Consider the following 22,192-nt stretch of genomic DNA (forward strand, 5'->3'; position numbering starts at 1 on the left):
GATTTTTTTTTTTTTTTTTTTTTTTAAACAAAAAAACAAAAGTGTTCTGGAGGTCAAGTGGTTAAGAAAGGTTTCCATCCTCCCAGGACACTAGGAAAAAACCTATGGCATGCTCGGAGTAGGAAGGGTCAGATTGGGCTGGTCCAAAATTGTTTGTTTGCCCATGTTCAGATCCTCCTGCAGGAAACCTGACAGTCTCTAAATTTGTCTCACAATGATATAGAGAGCTTGCACACATGTTGCAAGTATGTTTATAATAAATCATATACTTACTTTATTCCAACATCTTTCCCAGACTGTAAAATCCATTTTAAGGAGTTGTTAAATTCACCAATATATTCTTGACCTAAACCCTGTTGAATTTAGATTTTAAGTTGCATTAGAAATTAATTCGAAATGGAACCACAGTAAGCACATACTTTTTTGGAAAACACAAAAAATAGGTGTACAATAAAGGGCCTCTCAGGTCATCAGATTGCTGACACTTTAAAACACTACAGCAATACCTGAAAACCTTAGCAGGCTCTACTCCCTGTATGCTTTAAAAAGACCTACATTTTATTTTCAACTGAGTACCTTTAGGTCTAAATTTTGCAGGGAAAACAGAATGAAAAAAGTATTATTGATCTTTTTGACAAGAGTCAGCAGCAACTGAGAACTAGGCCAGTACCAACCTGTAAATATTCAGCTGCCTCCTGGACGGAAATACGACCATATTCTGCATCACCACAAATATAATCTCCTGCAAGAATGAAACAGAAAAACATGAATACCAGCAACTACAAGCCATAAATATCCTAATATCCCAAGATATCAGTAAAACTGCAGTAGAATAGGGAAAAATACTGATAACTGTCCAAGACAAGATTTACCTCACTTTCAATTAATTCCCTTTGACTTCCATCAGTGTCTACAGGACAGAACTGAATAGGAAATCTCCCTAATCGGATACAGAACAAAAACACCCTTCTGATTTTACCATCTATCACGTAGTATAGTCACAAGAAACCTGAATGGTAAAGCCAGCATCTGTTATTCCTATAAACTTTAAACAAAATAAGCTTACATCATCTTAACCGCTTCCATACCGGGCACTTTTACCCCCTTTCCTGCCCAGGCCATTTTTCAGGTTTCAGCGCTCTCACACTTTGAATGACAATTGCGCGGTCAAACAACATTGTACCCAAAATAAAATTTGATCATTTTCTTCACACAACTAGAGCTTTCTTTTGGTGGTATTTAATCACCGCTGTGGTTTTTATTTTTTGCTAAAATTAAAAAAAAAAAAAAAAAAAAAAAAAAAATTTTGAAAAAAAAAACAAAAACACGTTTTTCTTTGTTTCTGTTATAAGTTTGCAAATAAATAATTGTTCTTCATAAAATTTAGGCCAAAATGTATTCTGCTACATGTCTTTGGTGAAAATAACCCAAATTAATATTTATTATTTAGTTTGTAGGAAAGTTATAGAGTTCACAAACTATGGTATATATCTGAATGTTGATCAATCCTGAAGTACTGACGGCCAATCTAATTTCTTGAGGTCCAAGAATGTGAGAACAGAACAGATATCCCCCAAATGACCCCTTTTTGCAAAGTAGATGGTCCAACGTACTTCAGGCATGGCAAGTTTTCTGAAGTTGTAGTTTTTTTGTCATAATTTTTCGGAAATGAATAAAAAAAACAAAACACAAAAAAAAGATTTTCACATTTTTTTTTTACATACTGTCACCAGTGCAGTACAGCGTCATCATATAACTGGCATGGCTTTGATCAGAGACACTGACTGGTGACAGTAGAAAAAAGAGAAAAAAAAGGAATAAAAATTAAAAATTTTAAATTATCAATTTTTAAGATTTTTTTCATATTTCACTATGACCAAAGTAGAATAGTGTTACCATAGTAACGTTACTACTTTCGGGAAGTGATCTATATATATATTTATTTATTTATTTTTATTTTTTTTTTTACACAATTTGCTTATAGCAAAGAATTACTTTGGAATAAGCAAACATTTACCTGAATGAAATCTATTCATTCAGGATCTTTTTTTTTTTTTCTTAACTGTGATTTGGCCACAGTTAATCACATGACACAGCTGGGCTGTGATTGGCCCAGCTTGTGCATGTGATCGCTGTGACCATTCACATCTAGCCACACTTGTATACAAAGGATGGCATGATAGGAAGCCATCCATTGTATACAACTGTCATGTGATCTGCTGTGATTGGTCACAGCAGGTCACATGGTACTGGCAGGTCACATGGTACTGGCAACGGGGCTGGTACACAGATCTGTCATCGGCCGTGTTCGAAATACATGGCCGGTGACAGATCGCGCAGCTACGCGGCTCTGCTAGCATGCAAACTGCGCATGCCTGGAAGGACACCATATGGCATCCACCCGGATGGACGAGGGTTTTTGCCGGCCGCCATTCGGCCATAGGCCGGGAACCAGTTAAACAGAAAATTGAAAAACCTGTACACAGAAGGCATGCAATCATGAAGACTGCACACCTATGTTTTTCGTACATTGATCAAGACTGCCGTCCATTTTTATTAGACATATTATGCACTTTATTTCTCCATAGCAAGTACCACAATAGGTAGAGAGGATTTTTAAAACCTCAGACATTCTGTTGCAGTCATTTTCATTTCACACAAGTCATCTCTCGGAGGTAGAACTGATTATATTGTGCACCAGCAATTTGACTCTGGTGCGAGTCCCATCTCAAGTCTTGACAACTGCTTAACTTAATTCATTCAAACAAACAAAAATCAACTAAATATTTGTTCATACCAAGAAGTTGAATTTTTAAATGGTAGCTGTCACTATATACCAAAAGGTCAGAGGGGTCAACGTTACTCCCTCTTACAGTAATGGAGCCATGCGTTCTTGGCACTTTTAGGCAAAAACTATACAACTACATTGTGCTTCTGCATTTGTTCCCACTTCATCAAACTGAACAAACCCAACAGCACCAGTACTGGTAAACCTACTGGTCTGGTTTTTGTTTCACAATAATGTATAATCTGAAAAAGGGTGCGCATTTCAACTCAGATTCTGCAGTGTGTGTAATCTACTCTCCCTGGTATTCAGGTTGTCACTTAATAAGCCTCCAGAAATCTCTTGCATCTAGAGACAGAGAATTGATGACTGCATGAAATAAACATTAAAGTACAGTGCAAGATTTTATAGCTGTCCAATTAAACGTTTTATCAAAAAGTGGTGTACATTTTTCCTCTGATTTTACAAGAGTTTTTCTAACAAATCAAATCAGGCAGCATTGCAATACAGATTATTTTGAATTGCAGACACTAAAAATAGCCCACTTACAGTGAATCTGGGGCAAAATAACAGGTTCACTTTACTGCACCCTTCCCAACTACGGAGACCATCACTGCTGAACTTTGCCAATACTAGATGCCTGCATGTCATGCCAACACTCCTGATTAGTTTGAGGTGTCAATGAAGAACGTGCATGGAAATAATGTCCCACCTTTTAGAGCACACATTTTCCACTATATACATCTACACATGTACATGATCACCAAAAAAGGATCAATAAATATTTTTGCCACAGAAAGTGCTTTTACTTTTGTGGGGCCCACTGGAAAGTAAATGCACAACCTAGAAGGTAAAGTTACAAGCATTACCTGCAGTCTTTGCCAATTTGTCATGAAGTTTATGAAGAGTGCTCATCAGCAGATTTTTCTGTGTCTTGGAAAAAAAAAAAAATGTTTCATAAAATAAGATAAAAACAATAGGTGCACAAAAAATGCTGTTGACAACACAAAAAGGACTCATATATGTAGCAGTACTAATTTCTATTCCTCTACTGCTCTTTTTAGACAGATTTAAAAAGGCTCTTCCCTTTAAGGCTACTGAAACCCGTTGACATATGCAGAGCAGGCACCCAAAGATACATACCTGCAGATACTTTCAGCATCCTCTGGTTCTCCCAAATGCCAGGCTGTTCTCATCAGGCAAAACTCTGATCCTTCCATATAGTGACAGAGCTTGCCAGCAAATCCAATCCCTCCACATTCTGACTGGATCTTGACAATGATGAGTTGCCTCACTAACCAACAGGAAAGTGAGGGAGGAAAGAGAAAGCAGGCAAGCCTCATCGCAATGAAAGTGCTCAAGCTTTGCCTAATCAGAACAGCCTGACATCCATAGTGTAACATTAGGGAACACAGATTTTGGAAGATTCTAAAAGTTGCTTACAGGTATGAAGTATAATCGCCTCTGAGATCTTGGACAACATAACTGCCGCAACATTAATTCAGCATTCAAACCTCGTTCACACCATATGTGCAGAAAAACTGACCTGCAGATTTCACTTGCAGACATCAGTTTACATGCGTGCTTCAATGAGTTTTATACACATTACAGATTTCTAGCATGTGATACTAGTGTTGTGGTGTGAACAGGGCACATGGAGAATATCTGATTTTGTTGTGCCCTTGCAGAATGTGTGCAGAAACCTGACGTCTCTGCACCATGGTGTGAACGAGCCCTCAATTAACATGCTAGTATGCCCTGGAAGAAAAAAAAAGTAGGAGTCTTAAAGTTTGATTTAGATACTGCTCATATTCCGAACTGTATCTGTATGATAGGTTAATTGCCACTAACTGGGTAAGCTGAGAGATTTTGTAGACTACCCAAAATATGCGCTAAACGTAAACTAGCAAATCTCTACCCTGTTACGTGCACACGTAAAATCTACATCACATACTTGCCAGACATTTGTAATTTTGCTCAGCTATTGGTCTGAGTACAGTGACCATATAATAATGTGCCTTGCTATTTACAGGTATTGCCAACCATACAAGCTTAAATATCTGTGGGGGCTGTAGCAGGGATGAGAGAATATAAATTTCAAATTTTGACCATAGCTACACTAAGCCATGTCATCCTAAAGAGTAATTTATCATCTTGTCAACACGTAATCATCTATAAAATTAGACAGGATTATCTGATATTTTCACTGACATTCATCAACGCAAGATGTACATAGGGTATTCTATTTTTAGTGTGTATGCTCAGTTAATGGGACGGGGCCATACAATCACCCACAATGTTTTGTCAGCATGAATTAGGGTGACTGGTTTCTACGGTGAAGAACTATGACACACCAATGTGAGATCAAGAACATATCAGCAATATTTTAAAAACATAACTGGAATAAAAAGTTGTTATAATTACAGTATATTACATTTTAACAAATCCATAACTCATTTTGAATTTTGCACAAACGATGCCTACAGCAAATGCTAAAAAACGCCCCCCCCCCCGCCCCAAAAAACAAAAAAACAAAAAAAAACAAATATATACCCCAATATTTTGGTAAAATATGAAAGAATGTTACAGGGAGTAAATAGATACACATGTCACACTTTAAAATTGTGCATGCTCTGGGAATGGCATGAAACTGAAGTACTTAAAAGTCTCCATTGACGATGCTTTAAAAATGTCTACAGGTTAGTAATGTAAAGTTAGAGGAGGTCTAGTGCAAGAATTATTGCCCTTACTCTGACGTTCGTGGCGATACCTCACATGTGTGGTTTGAACACCGTTTACATATGTTGGCATGGCCTACGGATGCGTTCACCACTACATGTAAGCACGGGGGGACAGGGGCACTTTAAAGTTGTTGTTTTTTTTTGGGGGGGGGGGGTTATTTTTGCACTGTCTTTAAATTAAAAAAAAAGTTTGAATCACCTTTATTCTCATCACAAGGAATGCATGCATCCCTTGCGATACATAATTAGGGACAGATCCGCTTTATGGAGAGATATGGGGTCAAAAAGATCCCACATATCTCCTCTACAATGTAAAGCATTAGATCAAAAAAAGCATTGATCTAGTGATAAAAGAAAAAAATAACCGGAACCGGAAGTGACATCACTCCAGTCCTCCAAGCGCATAGAGATGAGTGGAGGCCATCTTTCCTTCACTAATCTCTATGCCCAGCACCGGGATCGTTCAATGGTTTGGCAGGTAAGGCTAAGAACTACCGGGCGGCGGGGTTTTTTCAGGCACCTGTATAGGTGCTTTTTTTCATATTGAGATTATATAAAAACAAAAGCGCAATTTCTGTATAAAAGTGATCACAAACAGTGCCTTGAAAGTGTTTATACCCCTTGAAATTTTCCAAATTGTGTTTCATGGTACAGCCAAAAACGTAAATCTATTATATTGGGATTGGAAGGAAAATGATAAATGATTTTCAAAAATGTTAAAAAAAAAAAAAAAAAAAAAAATCTGAAAAGTGTGGCGTGCATTTGAATTCAGCCCCCTTTACTCTGATACGGCTAACTAAAATCTAGAGGAACCAATTGCCTTCAGAAGTCACCTAATTAGTAAATAGAGTCCACCTGTGTGTAATTTATTCTCAGTATAAATACAACTGTTCTGTGAAGCCCTCAGGTTTGTTAGACAATATTAGAGATCATCATGAAGGCCAAGGAACACACCAGACAGGTCAGGGATAAAGTTATGGATTAAGTTTAAAGCAGGGTTAGGTTGTGAAAAAATATCCCAAGCTTTGAACATCTCACGGAGCACTGCTCAATCCATCATTTGAAAATGGAAAGATTATGGCAAGGAGAGCATTAATAAAAGCAGCCAAGAGGCCCATGGAACTCTGGAGCAGCTGCAGATCTCCACAGCTCAGATGTAAGAATCTGTCCACAGGACAACTATTAGTCTTGCACTCCACAAATCTGTAATAAAACAGTAATTGTAATCTAAAAATAAAGGTGTAGGTGTCTATAAGAAATGCATAATCGTGACATGCGTAGTGGTTATATAATGTCCAAAAATTCTTTATATCTGGTGTGATCTCCAAGTGACTTCAATAAAGTCCCAGAATACTTTTTCTCTTTAGGTGGGTGTGCTAATCAACATACAGAATGCGCACTCACCAGATGCGCTAATAAAAAGCACGTTGTATCATATACTTCTGGTCATTCACGGGTCCCTCAGGGGTAATCCGGGATGTAGCCTGGGGGTAGATGGTCTCCCTTTAGGTGCTGGGATGTGATGGCCAGTATTGATAGTTCAACCTCTTCAGTATGCTGGGACATTCACTGGAGATGGTGCTAGGGGATTTAAGGTGCTCAATGCAGAGCAAAAATGAGGGATAATCGCATAGTGTAGTATTTAGATGTTGCTTTATTAATGGTAATGTTAAAATGGGTTAAAAGAACGTACAAAACTGCAGTAATAAATGGAAATGCCACAATAATAATCGCATGAGATACGCGCATAGATAACTGACCAGCTGGTAAAATGAAGTGGCCGTCGGATCCCCGTGATCCGACGGCTTGACGTCAATGGCTTGCAAGGGCTCCTCAACGCCTTTCGAACTCAGCGTTCATTCTCAAAAGGGGTATTACCATTAATAATGCAACATCTAAATACAACACTATGGGATTATCCCTAATTTGTGCTCTGCATTGAGCACCTTAAATCCCCTAGCACCATCTCCAGTGAATGTCCCAGCATCCTGAAGAGGTTGATCAATACTGCCCATCACATCCTAGCACCTAAAAGGGAGACCATCTACCCCCAGGCTACATCCTGGATTACCCAAGGGACCCGTGAATGACCAGAAGTATATGATACAACGCGCTTTTTATTAGCGCATCTGGTGAGTGCGCATTCTGTATGTTGATTAGCACACCCACCTAAGGAGAAAAAGTATTCTGGGACTTTACGGAAGCTACTTGGAGATCACACCAGATTTAAAGAATTTTTGGACATTATATAACCACTACACGTCACGATTATGCATTTCCTATAGACACCTACACCTTTATTTTTAGATTACAATTACTGTTTTATTACAGGTTATAAGCAAAACGCATTTATCACATACATGCGTTTATGAGACTAAGATTGGTCATTTCCGTAGATTTTTAACGCTGCAGCTTTATTTTATTGATCCATTTGAAGGCATGTGGTTTACCTTTTAGTGTGTTCAGCTGCTTACTTTTCTTATTGGTTTTAGCATTAGCGCTCGCTTTATTATCCTATTTAAGCAAATCCACAAATCTGGCCTTTATGGAAAAGTGGCAAACAGAAAGCCATTGTTGAAAGAAAGCCATCAGAAGCCCCGTTCACAGTTTGCAAGAAGCCATGTGGGGGACACAACAAATATGTGGAAGAAGGTCTTTGGTCAGAGAAGACCAAAATTGAACTTTTTGGCCTAAAAGCAAAACGCTGTGTGTGGTGGAAAACAAACATCACCCTGAGCACACCATCCCCACCATGAAACATGGTGGTGGCAGCATCGTGTTGTGGGAATGTTTTCCTTCAGCAGGGACAGGGAAGCTGGTCAGTTGATGGGAAGTTGATGGAGCCAAATACAGGGCAATCTTAGAAGAAAACCTGTTAGAGTCCGCAAAAGACTTGAGACTGGAGTGGAGGTTCACCTTCCAGCAGGACAACGACCCTAAACATACAGCCAGAGCTACAATGGAATGGTTTAGATCAAAGCATATTCACGTGCTAGAATGGCCCAAAGTCCAGACCTAAATCCAATTGAGAATCTGTGGCAATACCTGAAAATTGCTGTTCACAGATGCTCTCCATCCAATCTGACAGAACTTGAGCTATTTTGCAAAGAATGGGCAAAAAGGTAACTCTGTAGATGTGCAAAGCTGGTAGATACATCCCCAAAAAGACTTACAGCTGTAATTGCAGCAAAAGGTGGTTCTACAAAGTATTGACTCAGGGGGGCTGAATACAAATGCATGCCACACTTTTCAGATATTTGTAAAATATATTGAAAATAATTTATCATTTTGCTTCCACTTCACAATCATGTGCCACTTGTGTTGGTCTACCACATAAAATCCCAATAAAAATACATTTAAGTTTTTGGTTGTAACATGACAAAATTTCAACGGGTATGAATACTTTTTCAAGGCACTGTTCCCCAATTTCTCAGCTGCACAAAGAGCTCAGGAAGGAGAAACAGCAGGACACTAATCTTCCCAGTGAATGCTGGTGGGGGGCATGGGGGAAGTGTTTTGTCAAGACAAGCCTAATCATTGGGTTAGCTCCCAGCACAGCCAGAAAACTGACCATGCTGTGCTCTCATGCCTAGTGTGGTCCATTTTTAATAGGATAGCAGAGTGACTGGCGGGAACACCAGGAATTTCACACAAAATAACCAATACAAAGAACAAGATACTTTTTCATACAAGCACATGATACAGCAAGAACAAATCCAGAATATAAAAGGTTGAGTTTACATATTGTTTAAAAGCTGAAGCTTAATCTGCTTTTATTTTACCCTCCCTAGTTCATCTCTTCTACCTTCATAATCACTCCTCTGATCAAGCCCCGGTGGGCGGGGTGAAACGCATCAGAGGGCGCGACCAGCATGATGGCTGTGGCTATTCATGGGACTGTACGGGAGGTGAGAGTGGTGTCTTTTCTTCTCCCTCCATGCAAGTGACTGGACTGACACTGGGGCATCGTTCGGCCCTATATCGACCTGTGAGGTGATTCCTTTGACATTTAGCTTCTGAGTGGCGCCACTACGTCTCATGTTTCAGTACATATTTAGATATTTAAATTAAACCTGTCCTTTTTATATATCTTATTTTAAACCCAGCAAGGTCATTCCTGGCTTTCTGCTTTCCTATGCAATGCATGCAAATCATGTCTGAAGGGAGGGGCCAGCACTTAGTGAATTTCAGGCTGGAATGGGCATGACTAGGCCGAATTTGCATGCAAACCACCCTAAGTAATGTCCACATATGATGCTGAGCCGTTATGATTGAAAAAAAATACTGAATATAAATTAATGAAAGGTGTCCAGGGAGAGTAAAGTAGTGGATGAAAGGGCTAGCTGATGCTGGAGCTCCCCCAGCCAGGAAATAGGGCTCCATCTGACTTGCTGAAGCTTCTAATGCACACTCCAAGACTTAGACTGGGAGGGAATATTGGCATTGATGAACAACACAGAAATAGGAATTCTTCAAAAAGACTATGTGAACACACTGCAAAATATATTCCCATGGGCAACAAGTTTAAAAGGCTAAAAATCAAACCTATGTGGCTTATGGCCAAAGTTAACAAGGATATAGATAAGAAAAAAGAGCTTTTATTCAATATAAAAATGAAGGAACACTATCATTTAAACATTACAAAGAATATAACAGAATGTGCAAAAAGGAAATAAAAAGGACACAAAAATTTAAAAAACGGACAGATTGCAAAAGATACGATCAACCCCAAAAAATTCTTTAAATATACTAATAGTAAAAAGGTTCGGTCCGAGCATGTAGGCCCTTTACAAAATAATCTAGACTGGGTGACTAGAGGCAAAGAGAAGGCAAATCTATTAAATACCTTCTTCAGCTCTGTGTATACAAAGGAGCATGGGGGAGCTCTTGTCCATAATGGGCATGGTATTGACACAGCTCCAGATGATCCACATTGGATCACAATTTGATATGATCCAAAAATATTTAGACAGAATAAAGGTGAATAAAGCACCTGGACTGGATGGCATACACCCACGGGTCCTTAACCATTAGCCTACAGGGCACTTATATGCCCCTTCCTGCCCAGGCCAAATTTCCAGCTTTCAGCGCTGTTGCACTTTGAATGACAATTGCGCAGTCATGCAACACTGTACCCATATGAAATTTTTTTGTGACAGCTTTATTTTGGTGGTATTTAATCACCTCTGGGTTTTTTATTTTTTTCTTAAACCAAAAACCATTGAAACTTTTGGGGAAAAAAAAAGTTTTCTTAGTTTGTTATAAAATTTTGGAAACAAGTGATTTTTCTCCTTCACTGACGTGCGCTAATGAGGCTGTAGTGATGGGCACTGATAGGTGGCACTGATGAGGAGGCACTGGTAGGTTGCACTGATGGGCATTGACAGGCATCACTGATGAGCACTGAAAGGCAGCACTTATATGGCACTGATAGGCGGCACTGACTGGCATTGATAGCTGGCACTGATGGGTGACACCAAAAGGCAGCTCAGATGGGCATTGATGTGGCACTGGCAGGTGGCATGGATGAGCACTGACAGCTGGCACTGATGGACACTGACAGGTGGCACTGCTGGGGCTACACTGATAATCAGTGCTCTGATGATCTGTGTACATGTCCCCTCCGAGGAATGCAGATTACCGGCTCTCCTCTCGAGCTGTCAGCGTGACAGCTCGTGAGGAGAGATGCCGATAACCGGCATTTCCCTGTTTACGTGATCAGCTGTGATTGGACACAGCTGATCACATGACTGAGCCGACATCTTCGGCTCTTTCCAATGATCAGTGATCCGCTGTGTCCGAGGGACACAGCTCACCGCCGATCGCCGCATGCTCCCGGAGCCGCGCATGCACGGTTAGAATGGGAGAACAGCCTTGCGTCCATCATTTTACTATATGGCGGGTGGGAGGCGGTTAAAGAATTGAGTTCAGTCATTTCAAAGCCATTGTTTCTAATTTTTAGGGACTCTATAATGACTGGCATAGTACCACTGGATTGGCGTAAGGCCAATGTGGTGCCAATATTTAAAAAGGGGTCAAAATCTTTACCAAGTAATTACAGACCTGTTAGTATAACTTCTATAGTTGGGAAGATACTGGAGAGTTTAAGAAAAGACCACAGAAGTGGTCAAACAAATCGGATTTCTTTTTATGAGGGGGTGAGCAAAACCTTGGACAGAGGGGTGGCGGTGGATGTGGTATATTTGGACAGAGGAGTGGTGGTAGATGTGGTATACTTGGATTTTGCAAAAGCGTTTGACACAATTCCCCACACATGGCTGTGTAAGGTAAAGTCTGCAGGCTTAGAAAAATCCATATGTAAATGACTAGAAAACTGGCTAAAAGATCGTATTCAGAGAGTAGTGGTTAATGATTCATACTCTGAATGGTCTAGGGTTGTCAGTGGTGTACCCCAAGGTTCAGTGTTGGGACCCTTACTTTTTAATATATTTATAAACAATATAGGGTCCGAGATTAAAAATCCCATTTCAGTCTTTGCAGATGATACCAATCTGTTCAGTGGAATAACGTCCTTACAGGATGTCTTCAATTTACAAGCCGACCTCAATGCACTGTTTAATTGGGCAACTATGTGGCAAATGAGGTTTAATGTTGATAAATGTAAGGTTATGCACTTGGGGGCTAAGAATACGCATCATACATACTAGGGGGGTACAACTGGGGGAATCAATGGTGGAGAAGGATCTGGGAGTTCTGGTAGATCACAAGCTTAATAATGGCATGCAATGCCAAGCTGTGGTTTCTAAAGCGAGCAAAATCCTCTCTTGTATTAAAAGAGGTATAGACTCCAGAGAGAGAGATATCATATTACCCCGGTACAAATCATTAGTAACACCTCATCTGGAATATGCAGTTCAGTTTTGGGCACCAATTCACAAAAACAACATTGGGGAAGTTGAGAAAGTACAGAGAAGGGCAACTAAACTGATAAGAGGCATGGAGGAGATCAGCTATGAGGAAAGATTACAGGAACTACATTTCTCTCTTAAGAGGAGATTAAGGGGGGATATGATCACCACGTATGAATACACCAGTGGTTCATATAGTGAACTCTGTGTAGAATTAGTCACCGTGAGGTCAACACAGAGGACAAGGGGGCACTCTTTACGTCTGGAGGAAAAGAAATTTAAGCTCCAACAGAAAGGTTTCTTCACAATAAGAGCTGTGAAAATGTGGAATAGACTCCCTCAAGAGTTGGTTCTGGCCAGGTCAATAGATTGCTTCAAAAAAAAAAAAAAAAAAAAAAAAAAAAAAAAAGGCCTGGATTCTTAGATACACAGAATATAACGGGATACTAACATTTATAGGTAAAGTTGATCCAGGGAATATCTGATTGCCTCTCGGGGGATCAGGAAGGAATTTTTTCCCCAGTGGGTACAAATTGGATCAAGCTTTCTGGGTTTTTTTTTTTGCCTTCCTCTGGATCAACTGCATGTATAGGATTATAACTTTTTTTTTTTCTATGGTTGAACTGGATGAACTTTTGTCTTTTTTCAACTGACTATGTAACACTTTGAGAAGCTCAAACTATGAAGAGAAATTAAGGCAAGCAATTTCTATAGAGGACAGAAGCGTGGGGTTCAACTTTAACACTTTCTGATTTCAGGGCTAAACCCCACATGCTGCCGAATATGAAAGTATCAATGTCTAGTAAGGACACTTACCAAAAGGGTCCAAAGACATGTCCTTAATCCACCAATTAAAAAGGCATGCATAAAATCGTATTTTTCTCATTTTCTCTAGATTTCTAAAACTGCAAATTTCAACAAAAACTCCAAGACAGTCAATCTGACAATCCTTCCATATGGAAAAAAATGCAGTTTATACAAAAAGACACAGAGAAAGCTTGCAACATTTTTAATACTTACATAACCGGGAAAGCCATCAGGACTTTGTACTAGAAAAAAACAAAAACACAAAAAAAGGTATAGGTAAAAAATAGTTTTAGTACACGCACAAATTTAAACAAATTGTTACCAACTGCATAACAAAACCTGGTGGGGAGTAGTAACAGGTATAAACATGTTCGCATGTCAGGAACAGACAAAACGGCACTATCACCCATTACCTGCATTTGTCTAGAATTTGAAGCCGGGTCTATATAATCAGCAATTTCAGGTTGAAAAGGGGATAAATATGGCCATATATGCAAAGTACTGAGCTCCTTTGTTCATGGCCTTTTACATGCAGACTGTGTGACTACAATCATGTCAAGAGGTTAACCAAGTTAGATTTTTGGCTTTAAAACAGAAATTACACTATAAACAGAATAGTGGATATTAGGGAAAAAGGTGATCAACCTAGTGCAATATTTGTAAGCCTATGAGGTATAGGGGGACTCCGTTGTGGCCTGTACCCTATGCAATACATTACATTAAAGTATATGCATATAATTGTTATCCGTACCAACAAATGGAAACTGCCCCAATCTATAACTGGCCTTTGTAGCAAGGAGCACATGGAAGGGCAAAGCATGTCAAACAACAAAAAAGAAAGATTCCCAGCTCAACTTACCAAACAGCCTACAACTAACCAATTGTTATCCCTCATCTACAGTTATCATCCAACAACTTAAAGTGTTACTAAACCCACAAAGGTAAAAATCAGTCTGTATATGCAGTAAAACATGTTTGTTATACTCACTGTGGAACCTAAAAGGTTAATCCCCTGCATTGTGTAAAAAGGATGTTTGATCCCATCTTCTCTGATCCTCCCCTTCTACCATCCCCAACCCAATCCATCTGCTGATAGAACATAGCCTTGGGGGCAAGCTACACATGCTCAGTTTGGTGTGTATTGCTAGAGTGTTTTTGTCTTCCTTGGGAGAGTGCATGTGCAGTTATCGATATTAACTGACTTCAGTGCAAAATCATGTCCCCTTGACTTGCAAAAACCCCTGTTTAAGTTTTTTAATTTTACATATATATTTAATTTTCTGTCTAATTTTTGTGTTACTTTCAATAAAAGTTCTTTCACGTTACTGGATTGTTTAAAAATTCATATTCATTTAAATTTATGATATTATAGTCAAATAACACAATTATATCAAAATATATTTTCTTTAAAAACTATCCACTTCGGTTTTCGGCCACATGCATCCTGAATTTTCGGATTGAGCCCAGAATTTATTTCTGTGCACTAGTACAAATGTGAAATCTTGAAAATGTTGAAAGTCTGTGCATAATAATTCAAAATCACCTCACAGACAAGTGTGCCAGTTCCCTTTACCAAATTTTAATGATTTCCAAATGATCATCCAATTTGACGGGGGGGGGGGGGGAACCGTTCAGGATAGCACTGACTCCACAGTCCTTCACTAGTCATCCAAAGCCAGCACCTCAAAGTAATAATGGGTAAGAGAAAGAACAAAGGACCACAGAGTAGTATGCAGGCATCAACTTATGCCACAGATCTCGCCCTACACGAGTTCCATCTGGTGCAACAGACATCAGGGGAATCCCGTGAAGATATCAGTTATTACTTGGAGGTGTTGGCTTTGGATAACTACTGAAGGAACGTAGAGTCAGTGGTATCCTGAGTGGTGCCGCCCCCACCCTCCAACTGGATGATTTCTGCGCTGTAGAGTTCTTATTTGGAGATCATCACCATTTGGTAAGGAAACTGGTACACTTGTCCGTGAGGTGGTTTGGGATTCTTAAGCTGGCTATACATTATGCAATTTTCTTGTTCAATTTCCTTTAGATGTACTTTCAACTATGTAGTGCAAGGGTACCTGATTGCATACAAATTAAAAGTGTTTAGGTTTGACCTCATATGGTTTTGGTAAAATCGAAAGGAAAATTGTACAAGAAAATTATAATGTATGGGCAGCCTTGCACGTGGACTATCATCATTTCCAAGATGTCACATTTGGAGATATATTTATTTATCCCCCCTCCCTTTGAAGTGTACTTCTGTGTTATGCACAAGCAAATTCTATGATATGGGACTGCTATTTCACCATTTAAGTGATGCACATTGTTCATAATGGCTCAATACGAGTTAACGTTACTCTTTCACACACATTTTTGTATTGGTCACTACAGAGATATTGGTTTTGGATATTGTTTTATATGAATTGTTTTTGCAATTCCTTTGTGTCTGGAATATAGGTTGCTGCATTACCACTTCTTGCACAATTTCTTCTGTGTTTAGATTCAGATGGATAGCAGATGCAAAAGGGGAGCTCTTTGAAGCTACAGGGGCCAAAAAAAGACCCAAGAATGTCACATCTGACAACTCCCTTTAAATCTGGAGTAACGGCAGTTGACGTCTCTAAAACAGTCTCTTCTGAAATGAACTGCTGAGACCCTGAATCTGAGTCAGAAATGGTCACAAGGACCAATGGTATGGTCTGTTCTAAGGCCCCTGGAGGGTCAGAAACACCCTGCAGGGGTGGGGGCTGGAGCATGTTGAAATCCTATCTAGTCAATGTATGAAGTTGTTGAGCACATGGTCAAAGTCCTAAGAGGATGTGGCAGTCCAAGGACTCTGAAAAGAGCACCACCCAACCCAGCTGAGAAAACCCCAATGAAGACAACCCAATGACAATGGGGGCACTGGGTTCCATACTACATGCACTGGTTTTTCCAGAAGATACTGAGTATGTTTTCAGAACCACTAGGGGAGTATGGGCTGGGGACACCCGTACAAGTGGGACTGCCCCGCGTGTGTCACTGTGCAGAGATGTGGCCACAAAAACTGACTAGGCCCAAAAGTGCAAGGTAATGACTGGATATCGCAAATCTGAGGCAGCTAGTACTGATGAGTGTCAAATGGCCAGAGGTGACCCTGTCACTGTAAGGCAGGCAGTAACAGAATGGAGTTCCATGAAGTTGCCAGCAAGCAGGATAGTGCTTCCTCCACCACTGACTGGCAGGAGAGAGCATAGAGTGCATGTGCGAAAACTGAACACTGCAGATGTCAGTGCTCAGTACCTCATCTATAAAGTGTAAAACTCACAACAAATTACTCTTAGATTCCTTTGACACGAGCAGACCGATCAGGTCCACCTGTTTTTCAAGCAGACCTGATCAGATGCTCCATTGCTATAGAGCGGCGGGTGTAAGCGGTCATGTACCCCGATCTGTCTGGTAGATCGGATGGAAACAGACAGGTGGTCCATTTCCATCCAACTGTCCATAGAGGACAGCGGGCTGTGTCCGTGTCCTCTCTGCATAAGTGAAGCAGACACGGACATGACAACCACTTGCTCATCAGGTAGATAGGTAAGCAGATCCGCTGACTGGTCTGGCCTGTGTGAAAGGGGCCCTTTTGTGCTCTTTTGTTCTGTTAAATATACAGCCAAAAAAACAGCTTTTAAATTTAGCCATAAATCTTGTGAAGGAAAGAGGTAGGTGTTCTGTAGCTCTAAAAGTGTTATGTAGTCCTAACACTGCCTGTCTTAGGGTGACAACGCTGTTCAGTACGTGGTCACCTTGGACATGGTGTGTTAATGGCAGAATTACCGGGTTAAAAAAAATAATAATGCAGCATCAAATCTAAGATCAGGTAAGCTGCAATACTATCAATTTTTGTTTTAGATTAGGGATGCACCGAAATTTCGGTGGCCAAAACATTTAGGCCGAAAGGAAAATAAGCACAGATACAGCTGCCGAAAATAACCCCGCCGCAACTCAGTGATTCTCAGCCTTACCTGAAAAACCACCGAACAGAGATAAGTGAAGGAAAGATGGCCTCCACTCAGCTCTATGCCCTTGGAGGACCGGAGCGACATCACTTCTGGTTCCGGGGCCTTGTAAACAAGGCCTTTTTTTCTTTTCTTTTAAAAAGCATTAGATCAATGCTTTACATTGTAGAGGAGATGGAGTCTTTTTTTTTTTCTTTTCTTTTTTTAAGGGGACAGTAAAAGGAAAAAAAAAAAAAAAAAAGTGCCCCCCATCCCCCTGTGCTCACACGTAGTGAACGCATACGTAGGCCATGCCCACATATGTAAACTGTGTTCAAACCACACTCGAGGTATCGCCATGAACATCAGAGCAAGAGCAATAGTTCTAGCACTATGCCTATTATTATTATACAGTATTTATAAAGCGCCAATAGTTCACTCAGCGCTGTACATTACAGAGGGGGACAGAACATGTGACAGAACAATACCAATACAATGCAAAACATGAGGGGATTGAGGGCCCTGCTCTTTCGAGCTTACAATCTAGGCCTACTCTAACTTTATACTGCTAACCTGTAGAAATGTTTAAATCCGTAGTTTCATGCCATTCCATGAGCATGTGCAATTTTAAAGCATGACATGTTGGGTATCTATTTACTCGCCATAACATCATCTTTCATATTTTACAAAAAAATTCAGGTATATGGTTTTTTTTTTTTTTTTTAATTATTAAAGTGTATTTTTTTCCCACAAAATTCCGTTTGAAAAATAACGGTCCATTTTGGTTTTCGCCAAGTGCATCCTGAATTTTCAGCTTCGGCACTAGAACGTTCATTTCGGTGCACCACTAGTTTAGATATAATGATAAAATGGCACCCAATGATGCAACTAGAGGTAGCTCCCAGTACTTCAGGTCTGCCAGCCTTACTCACTAAGCGATTCTTCAGAGACAGGGTCACACTTGGAGCTGTGCCACGGCTCTGAACCCAGAAAGAGCTCTGTGGCCAAGTTAACCAGTATACTCAGATCTGTTAAGCGCCACAATGAATGGGTTCACTTTCCAGGCTAGCATTGGCATGTCCAGTCGGGTCTAACTACAGCCTCCAAAGCTAGGTTGAGAAAAATCTGTTACAGATAGCCAATACAGAGACCTGGCCAAGCAGTTATGTAGCAAGGAATCTTGAAGATGAGAGAAGAATCATAATTAAAAATGGGGGAGGGGGGGAGCAAAGCTCATTAAAAGATGTCCATCTTATTAGGACACTAGCAAAACACAGGCATGCTGGGTAAAAGACTGGTTATACTGGGGAGCTAAAAGTTAGGAGCCAGATTTCTTTTTAGCGTAGCGTGGGTTGTCATCCTTGACTTCACGTGATGCGATTTGCCTCGTGACAATCATGGCAAAACTGCACCATGTTTTAGGCGCCATTGAAAATAATGGCACCTGAACATGTGTTTTGTAATCACAGCAATTCTGCTGTGATTCCAAAATGCCCAGGTGTGAATGAAACCTCCCTGGTTAACACACATGCGATTCTGAATTGGTTTTGAAACTCAATTCGCATAACAGGCTAGATATTGTGTTCCTATTGAGATGGCTCACACAGATGCAATCCACACACATTGTGTTTTGAGTGCCCTTATGAAAAGGGTTCTGTTCTGAGTTTGTGGCAGTGCGTTCCAGACTCACCTGTTAGAGTGGCATGCAGAGATAAGGGTTCACGTAGGATTGATATTGCGGCGCGACTTCCCACAGAAGTCTACGGGAGGCAATGTGTGTGTGAACCTTGGTGCTAGGACGCAATTTCTAGAGACCATTGCAACATGGTATTTGTCAAGCCCTGCTTTAAAGCATTATTAAACCAAAATTTAACCACTTGCCGCCCAGCCACTGTAGAAATACGGTGGCAGGGCAGCACGGCTGGGCAAAAGCACGTTTTAAAAACGTGCGTTTGCAAAACAGGTAGGGGGCGCGCGTGATGCGCTCCGCCGCCCTACCTGCACCGCCCATCCCGGCCGTGGGTGTCAGTCGCCAGAGAAAAGGGCTGCAGTAGCTCTGCTTTCTGTCAGTTCCGACAGCTCCTGACACGCTGATCGGGAGAAAAGAGTTTCTCTCTCCTGATCAGCGTGTCCCTGTGCAGTACACACCCCTGCCCCCTAGTAAAACACTCCCCTCACACAGTTAACCCTTTCAGTGAATAGAAAAGTTAACCCCTTCCTCCCCAGTGCCCTTAGTAGTGTGTTTTTTTTTGCACTGATCACTGTATTGGTGTCACTGGGGATGTCAGTGACCCCAAGTCAGTTCCCCCCCAGTGTCAGAATGCCCGCCGCAGTCTTGCAGTCCTGCCATAAGTCGCTGATCGCCGCCATTATTAGTATAAAAAAAAAAATTTAAAATCCGAGTATCTTTCCCGCCATTTGTAAACGCTATAACTTTCACGAAAATCAATTAATTTACACGTATTGGGGTTTTTTTTTTTTTAGCAAAGACATGTAGCAGAATGCATTTTGGCCAAAATTTGATTTTCACTTTTTTTTTTTACTGGACATGTTTTATAGCAAAAAGTCCAAAATATTTTTTTTTTCCTCAAAATTGTCAGCCTTTTTTTTTTTTTTATAGGGCACAAAAAAAAAACAAAAAAACGCACAGGCGATCAAATACCACCGAAAGAAAGTTCTATTTGTGTGAAAAAAAGGACATAAATTTATGTACCGTATTGCATGACCGCGCAATTGTCCATTAAACTAGCGCAGTGCTGTATAGCAAAAAAATGGCGTAAATTGCGGTATATATACCATAGTTTGTAAACGCTATAACTTTCACGTAAACCAATTAATTTACACGTATTGGGTTTTTGTTTTAGCAAAGACATGCCACAGAAATTTATAACTAAATTTGATTTTTAAATTTGTTTTTACTGGACATGTTTTATAGCAAAAAGTCCAAAAGTTTTTTTTTTTTTCCTCAAAATTGTTGGGCTTTTTTCTTTATAGCGCAAAAAATAAAAAACGCACAGGCGATCAAATACCACCGAAAGAAAGCTCAATTTGTGGGAAAAAAGGAGGTAAATGTCATTTATGTACCGTATTGCATGAGCGCAATTGTTCATTAAACTAGCGCAGCGCTGTATAGCAAAAAAATGGCGTAAATTGCAGTATCTATACCATAGTTTATAGACGCTATAACTTTCACACAAAGCAATCAATATACACTTATTGGGATTTTATTTACCAAAAACATGTAGCAGAATACATTTTGGCCTAAATTTTTAACTAACTTTGAGTTTACTATATATTTTTTATAGCTGAAAGTAAAAAATCGTTTCTTCAAAATGTTTGGTTTATAGCGTGAAAAATAAAAAGCACACAGGTGATCAAATACCACCAAAAGAAAGCTCTATTTGTGTGAAAAAAAGGACGTAAATTTTGTTTGGGTACAGCATTGCATGACCGCGCAATTATCAGTTGAATTAGTGCAGTGCCGAGTAGCAAAAAGAGGCCTGGTCATTAAGGGGGGTAAATCCTCAGGAGGGCAAGTGGTTAAAGAAGCTGCAAACCTTAGCATTTCTCCTGTTTGAACGTCTAATTTACTTGTGAATTGCTTACTTCCCCGATTCATTTTTTGAAGCGGCTCGGTTTGATTACAGGATCACCTGGAATCACCTTTATGTTCACATTACCAGAACGCTCCCGGCTGGCACTACAGAAATCTCCACATGCTGTGTGTATCTTTAGAAAGATAGCTCCGAAACCTATGGTGGCAAGCAAGCAAGCCAGCCCCAGTTCCTGTCCTAATGCCAAACACAGCCCTGTATAATTTACGTAATGAGGCTACACAGAGTTCATAGAGCGCTTACAGCTGCTGCAGAAGTCAGTGAAATGGTTTAGACCAGGGGTGGGCAACTGTGGCCCTCCAGCTGTTGTAGAACTACAAGTCCCATGAGGCATTGCAAAACTGAGTTACAAGCATGACTCCCAAAGACAGAGACATGATGGGACTTTTAGTTCACCAACAGCTGGAGGGCCACAGTTGCCCACCCCTGGTTTAGACCAACTTAGTCCAAACTATTTAAAGAACACTAAAACATGGAGTTAGGCTTTAAATGTGGTGACTGCAGCAGTTTTAGTTTTTTTTCTCCCTTTATTTTCATCTGTTGATCTGGCCGGAAAGTCTTATTTTTCAACTTCCTTTAACCACTTGCCTACTGGGAACTTTTACCCCCTTCCGGCCCAGACCAATTTTCAGCTTTCAGTGCTCTCATACTTTGAATGACAATTTCACGGTCATGCAACACTGTACCCAAACAAAATTTTTATCATTTTTTCAGACAAATCGAGCTTTCTTTTGGTGGTATTTAACCACTTAGAAACCGCGCTATAGCCGAATGACAGCTACAGTGCGGTTGTCCAATTCTGGGAGGGCGTCAAATGACGTCCTCCCAGACATGCCCTCCTGCATGCCCCCAGTGGTGCACACCCGGCGATCTCAGTGAACGCTGTGTCCTACGGACACAGCTGATCATTTGATGTGGTAAATAAACAATCACAGCAGCATTTTACCACGTGATCAGCTGTGTCTAACGACAGCAGATCACCGGGTAAATGCGGTTGCCGGTTATCGGCTGCACTTTCCTCACGCTGTCATAGTGTGAGGAAAGTACTGCTGATAACAGGCAATTGTCAGAAAACAGATCGGCCCTGATGATCAGTGCCCAGCAGTGCCACCCACCAGTGCCAAGCAGTGTACATCATTAAAGGAGAACAATTACCTGTTTGCAACATTTTATAGTAGAAACAAAAATTTTTTCTCCACATTTTTTGCCCTTTTGTTTATAGCGCAAAAAATAAAAACACCCAGTGGTGATTAAACACCACCAAAAGAAAGCTCTACGTGTGAAAAAAGTGATATAAATGTCATATGGTTACAGTGTGATATGACCGCGCAATTATCAGAGTGCGACAGCGCTGAAAGCTGAAAATTGGCCTGGGCAGGAAGGGGGATATAAGTGCCCAGTA

General features: G+C 40.4%; 1 protein-coding gene across 1 annotated transcript in view; it reads right to left on the reverse strand.

Annotated features, from left to right (window-relative positions):
• LEMD3 (LEM domain containing 3) overlaps nucleotides 1-22,192 on the reverse strand; it is a 68,337-nt gene that overhangs the window by 35,664 nt on the left and 10,481 nt on the right. Inside the window, exons 2-5 of the mRNA XM_089674152.1 lie at nucleotides 13,416-13,444; nucleotides 3,655-3,718; nucleotides 675-742; nucleotides 274-353 (exon numbers count right to left, since the gene is read on the reverse strand). Of these exons, the coding sequence (XP_089530278.1) occupies nucleotides 274-353; nucleotides 675-742; nucleotides 3,655-3,718; nucleotides 13,416-13,444 (241 nt within the window). The remainder of the gene's footprint in view (nucleotides 1-273; nucleotides 354-674; nucleotides 743-3,654; nucleotides 3,719-13,415; nucleotides 13,445-22,192) is intronic.

The sequence above is a fragment of the Staurois parvus genome, unplaced genomic scaffold (genome assembly GCF_062004578.1).
Source record: "Staurois parvus isolate SC_StPar_1 unplaced genomic scaffold, SC_StPar_1.0 ptg000147l, whole genome shotgun sequence".
Taxonomy (NCBI): Eukaryota; Metazoa; Chordata; class Amphibia; order Anura; family Ranidae; genus Staurois; species Staurois parvus.